The sequence below is a fragment of the Equus przewalskii genome, chromosome X (assembly GCF_037783145.1).
Source record: "Equus przewalskii isolate Varuska chromosome X, EquPr2, whole genome shotgun sequence".
Lineage (NCBI taxonomy): Eukaryota > Metazoa > Chordata > Mammalia > Perissodactyla > Equidae > Equus > Equus przewalskii.
Genome location: NC_091863.1, coordinates 46,298,416 through 46,304,634, shown reverse-complemented (window position 1 = coordinate 46,304,634; position 6,219 = coordinate 46,298,416). Strand labels below are relative to the sequence as shown.

Sequence of the window (6,219 nt, the reverse complement as noted above, 5' to 3'; positions counted from 1 at the left end):
GCACCAATGATGCCAGTGTACAAGGAGCACAATTGGATGATATGTCGAACCATCTGGAATTGCTGATATTCAACCTATCTGATCTATGAACACAGAAATTTTATATACGTCAATGTTATGAGCCAGAGTAGTAGATGATGATATCAGAAAGATAATGGAGTAGGGGCAAAAAGGATGGATCATATATAGTCTTATAAGAAACTACAAGTACTTTGCCTTTTTCTTTGAGTGAAATGGGGAGCCATTGTAGGTTTTCACCGATATATGAGATCAGACTATAAAGGAACAAGAGTGCAAGCAATCAGTCTAGTAAAGAGTCCTTTGCAATGAACTAGTTATGGAATGATGACTCAAATTAAGGTGGTGCTAGTTTGATGAAAATGGTTAGATTTTGGATAAATTTTGAAAGTAGCGGCAACATAGTGATGATGAATTAGACATAGGCTGTGAGAAAGAATGACATTAAGTCTATAGCCTGAGCAAATGGGAAGATGAATTTGCCATCTACTGTGACGGAGAGGTAGGTCTGTGGGTGAAGCAGGTTTTAGGGGAAATATAAGAATCTCAGTTCTAGTATACTGACTTTGTTTAGACAGCCCCACAGAGATGTCAAGTAGGTAACTGGACTTACAAGTCTGAAGTACAGAGAGAAGTCAGACCAGAGATATAAATTTGAGACTTTTCAACTTATAGATGACATTTAAAGCCATGAGCCTGCATGAGATTACCAAAGGAAAGAGCTTAGAAAAGATGTCTATCAACTGAGCCCTGAGATAAAACGTTAGGATATGGGAGTGATAATGAAGAGTGAATAAAAACAGGCTAAGCAATAGCCAGTGAGTTCCCAGAAAAACATGGAGAGTGTGGGATCCTGAGTGTCAAATAGAGAAGTTTTTTAAGGAAGATGAGATGACCAAAGGCTGCTGATAAAGTTAGACGGAGATTAATAAATGAAAATTGGACATCACAGATGACCTTAAGAAGAGCAGTTTTCATGGAGTGGTGGGGAAGCGGGCGGGGCAACCAGAGTACAGTAGGAGTACGTTTTAGAGACAATGGGAGGAAAAAATTGAAGACAATGAATAGGCAATTCCTTCAAGGAGTTTCATTGCAAAAGGGAGTAGAAAAATGAGGTGGTAGCTGGAAATGTAAGTGGAATCAGAAGGAGGGTGTTTTTGAGATGGAAAAATTCACATGTTTTTATGCTGATATAACCCAAAAACATACTGCTTGATGCAAAAATAAGCAAGTTGTAGAAAACAGAAGAAACATGACACATCTTATTTTTTAAAAAATTCACCTATAAGGGCTGGCCCAGTGGTATAGTGGTTAAGTTCACACGTTCCACTTCAGCAGCCCAGGGTTTGCAGGTTAAGATCCAGGGTGCAGACCTACACAGCACTCATCAAGCCATGCTGTGGCAGCGTCCCACATAGAAAATAGAGGAAAATTGGCACAGATGTTAGCTCAGCGACAATCTTCCTCAAGCAAAAAGAAGATTGGCTACAGATGTTAGTTCAAGTCCAATCTTCCTTCCAAAAAAAGAAATTACCAATAATGCCATACTTCATCTAATTTAAGAAAAAATTTTCAAATATGTTTTTAGAGAAAAGAGTAGCATTCTATTATACCCATTTACTTTCTTTATTTTTTCCTTTATTTTAGTTTTTCACATTTTAACATCTCTAAATGTGTTATATATCTTACACTTCACGGCTTATCACAGTTTAATTGGTGGTCATTTTTTATTAGCATACAAAATAAAAGTGCGTTTCAAAATTAATATTATGTCACATACACTGATATGCAAAATATATTTTCTATGGGTACATAAGTAGAAAAGGCAAAACAACAAGTTCATAACAAGGATAACAATCAGAGGAGTAAACAACTGTGATTGTGAATGCTTGTAAATATTTATTTGCAGTATTCTAATCATTTAAAAAGGGAAGGGATTCCAATATTTTATGTGTAAATACAAAATTTTATATAGAATATGTGAAACTGACTAACTTTAGAGTCATCAATGTTTACATGAATGAAAAAATATGTAAACAATTCAAAAATATGTGACGAGAAACTCATATGATAGGAATACTGAATGGTCAAAAAACGCAGGAAAATAAGTTTAAACTCAGTAATAATCAGAAAACTGTAAACTAAAACAACGAGCTGCCATTCCTCACTGACTAGTTTGGCATACACTAAAAATATGAAAATATAAAAAGGTGACTAGGATGTAGAGAAAATGGAATACCTATTATGCTGATTATACCATAACTTAGCACAGTTAATTAATGCAGCAATTTGGCACCATTTGGGAACTTTGAAGTGCTTATACATACATCAATATTTCTTCTTCTAGTGTATACACTGCAGAAACTCTGGAACAAGTACAGGAAGATATACTGTACTTGTTGAAAATATATAATGTTCATTGTAGCATTGTTTGTAATAATGAAATATTGAAATGAACCAAAATGATCGTCAAGGGCAGAATGGATGTTTGAATATATTGTTCAATAGATGACAAAAATGTCATATATGTATACTCTGCAATAAAGTATGAAGGTAACAAGGAATGTTAGAGATACAACACAGAGAAATTTAAAAATCAAAATATTGAGTAGCAAAAGCAAGATGCAGAAAAATAGCATACATGTGATAAAACATTTAAAATAAATCTCAGCCAAGTTACATTATGAGACATATCATAATTCTATTTGAGGCTTGCTGACAATATAACCATTAAGAAAAAACAAAACACTATCTTGAATATCTGTAACAGTGGATTTATATAGTTAAAAAAAGTGCTAAATAAGATTGTTTAATGAAGTACATATTGGTTAGTTTTACAAAGTGTAGAGATGTCATATTCTTGTTAGTTGCACAGTATATACACCTGGGTCATAACGACCCAGGGCCATCTCCCAGAAATGTCAACTGTGGGCCATTGAAAGAGAATTATTCTTTTTGCCCCACGGTATGAAGTAATGATCCTTCGTAGTGCACACTTAAAAAGTAAATATGAGACAAAAAATGCATAGTATCCATTTGTAAATATAAATATATATTTATATAATTATATATATAAACATATTGTTAAAGATACACAAAAATTGAGCGACAGTGTTAGGGGGAAGGAAATAGGATCAGAGCTAGAGGAAAAAATAATTACGTTTTATTGGTAATATTTTATTTCTACTTTTAAATGCCTCAATAAAAATAAGTAAAATTAATTTTGAACGGAGAGTATTTAGTATTTCCATTATTGTTATTTCTACTGTATTTTCAAAATATCGGAAAATGATTTCAGGAAGATTTTTTTAACAACTGAATTTGCAAAATAATCCCAGATTTCTAAGAGATTAGAAAAAAGTGAAGGAAATAACAAGTATTGATATTTTGCTGCAAGCACTGGGAAATGAGAAGTGAATTTAGGGTAGATTATTTTCGAGTAAATTTTCTAGATTTTACACATTGTCCACATTGTGCATGCATTTCTTTCGCAATCGGTGAAAAACAGGAAAAAGAAAAAATTATCTCCAAGAAGTAAAGTCTGGGAACGACCATACAGTAAAAATTACCTACAGATTAGGTCAAGATGGCAGGTTGAGCACCAGCGCATTTCTCTCATCCTACCTCAAATCCCCTTAAATGACGGGAAAAACAGGGTTCTCTATATAAAGAATAACTCCAGAAGGGCACCTGGCAAAGAGAACAGCAAATTCTTAGAAGACGGAAAGCAGAAGGGGCAGGGGCACTGAGGTGGGGGTGGGGAGTCTGGGAGGGAACGCTAGGTGGTTGGAGAGAAGGGTTGTGGGCCCGGCTGCTCCTGATTTTGGAAAGAGGCGGGGCGGGACCAGGAGCCTACGAAAGCCTTCCCGGCCCAGGGCAGTGCTGGGTGTGAGAACTGGGGAAAGGGTGGGCCGCGGGCTGCTTGGCAGGAAGGGGAGGCCTGTTTCCTGGCAGGAAGCTGCGCTACGGAAAGAGGGAGGAGACTGCGGCGGCGACAGCGGCTGGTGGGAGCCCAATGTGGCGGAGGCGCCGCTGCCGCCGACAGGGAGGCGGAGGGCCCGCGAGCCGAGCGCTGGAGACACAACCGCCATCCTCTTCGCCTGCCCCGCCGCACTCCAACACACGCTCCTCGCCTACGGATCCTGCCCTCCCAGGTCTTACAAGCACCCAATTCCTTGGCTGCTTATCCTCTTTCACCAAAGGCTCACAGCGGAGACAGCAGCAAGGTGTCCAATTTGGGCACGTGAGGCCCGCGATCCCTGGCCTTGGGGAGGTGGGCGCGGGCCTAGAAAACCGGAGGACGGGGTCGGTGGGTGCAAGGCGGGAAAATTGGGGTAAGTGCTGGATGGGAGATGAGGGAAACTGAGAAGGGTGATTTGTGGACTGGGAGAGGGGGAGCCAAAGAGCACCTGGATGGTGTACAAAGGTAGCCAGAAGGGAAATAGGTTTGTTGTGGGCGCCCAGCGTGAACAAGGGGATGACCGAGAAGAGACGCAAAGGAGCGGCGAATACCACGCAGAAGACGTGAGGATGGGAGGCAAAAGGGATGAAGAGCAGATGGCAGTGGTCAGGGGACAAGGGGACTATATTGTTGGAAATGGAGAGATGGATTGGGGTAAGCAATGGTAAATATTTGTCTTTGGTGTGGGGATGCTAGGATGGCAACACAGGATCAGACATTATGCAAAGGAGCCTGCTCTCTCTTGTTGGGGCCTCAACCACCACAACCACCTCTCTAACCCTACAGCACAGCCAAAGGAGCCTGGAGGGAGGGCACTGCAGACAAGCATCCAATAGTGTCTTGATATCCAGTATTCCGGCTGGACACATCTGAATAACTTGGTTAGCAAAGTACCTGGTGCCCAGGGACTTTGCAATACAGAGAAAAAAAATCTCACGCTATAATACACTAAATGTTTCTCCCTAGCTTGTTTCCTCCCACTGCAGGTATGAAGACCCCTCACAAAAAGACAGCTGCAGGGCAGCAAACCAGGGAAGCTGTCGATCATCACACCCGATCGGCAAATATGAGGAAGAAAAAGAACTCTCAAAAGAAGCAGAGGTGCAGACCTTCATCCCAGGCCAGCAGAAACATCGTGGGCTGCAGAATTTCACACGGATGGAAGGAAGGTGATGAGCCCATCACCCAGTGGAAAGGAACCGTTCTGGATCAGGTGCCTATAAATCCCTCTCTTTATCTGGTGAAATATGATGGAATTGACTGTGTCTATGGACTGGAACTTCACAGAGATGAAAGGATTTTGAAACTTAAAATCCTTCCTGATAAGGTGCCATTTTCTCGAGTTAGAGATGTACGCCTTGCAAATACCATAATTGGTAAAGCTGTGGAACATATGTTTGAGGGTGAACATGGTTCTAAGGATGAATGGAGAGGGATGGTCTTAGCCCAAGCACCTATCATGAAAGCCTGGTTTTATATTACCTATGAGAAAGATCCTGTCTTGTACATGTACCAGCTTCTAGACGATTATAAAGAAGGAGACCTCCGTATTATGCCAGAGTCCAGTGAGTCTCCTCCAGCAGAGAGGGAGCCAGAAGGAGTTATAGATGGCCTGATAGGTAAACATGTGGAATATACCAAAGAAGATGGCTCCAAAAGGACAGGTAAAGTCATTCACCAAGTCAAAGCTAAACCATCTGTGTATTTCATCAAGTTTGATGATGATTTCCATATCTATGTCTATGATTTGGTGAAAAAGTCCTAACTGTTTGGGTAAACCTTGCCACATTTGTGGAAAGTGTATACTTTATAAACATGCAAAATAATGTTGCTTTTCAGTGTACCGAAAGCTCAAGGGTCCCTGTTAATTCAGCATCTTTGCCCGCCTAACTGTTGTTTTGTTCTGAAAAATACAAGTGTATGTGGACATGACATGCTGTGTGTCAGGACTTTGTCATGTTGAAAAGATTGGGTGTGTTTGGCAGATGGGGCATGAAGGAAGGAACAGCTGTAAATTCAGGCTGTGAATAAGTTCAGTGAGTATCATAGTCAGCCATCTAAAAATGGAAGAGGACTTAGCTGGTCTGGTCTAGGGAGGGGGAAGGAGAAGGAACTAGAGATGGACTGTAGGGGAAGGGAGAAGGGGAGATGACTGCTTAGGAAGAGGTGGGGAGGGGCCCTCCCTACCCCCATCCCTGGGGGGGAGGGATGACTTAAGAGAGGGAGGCACCCACCTGGGA

General features: G+C 40.8%; 1 protein-coding gene across 4 annotated transcripts; it reads left to right on the top strand.

Moving 5' to 3' along the window:
* Nucleotides 1-3,897: 3,897 nt before the first annotated feature.
* Nucleotides 3,898-5,911, top strand: LOC103543119 (spindlin-2). 4 transcript variants are annotated; one of them, XM_070603385.1, is made up of 2 exons: nt 3,898-4,352; nt 4,946-5,911. In XM_070603385.1, exon 2 carries the CDS (start codon nt 4,968-4,970, stop codon nt 5,742-5,744), a length of 777 nt encoding a protein of 258 aa, XP_070459486.1. In that variant the 5' UTR covers nt 3,898-4,352; nt 4,946-4,967; the 3' UTR covers nt 5,745-5,911. The 4 variants fall into 4 exon arrangements, with proteins under 4 accessions (XP_070459486.1, XP_008508246.2, XP_070459485.1 ...); XM_008510024.2 differs by having other exon boundaries at nt 3,908-4,352; nt 4,966-5,911; XM_070603384.1 differs by having other exon boundaries at nt 3,942-4,172; nt 4,966-5,911.
* Nucleotides 5,912-6,219: the final 308 nt, after the last annotated feature.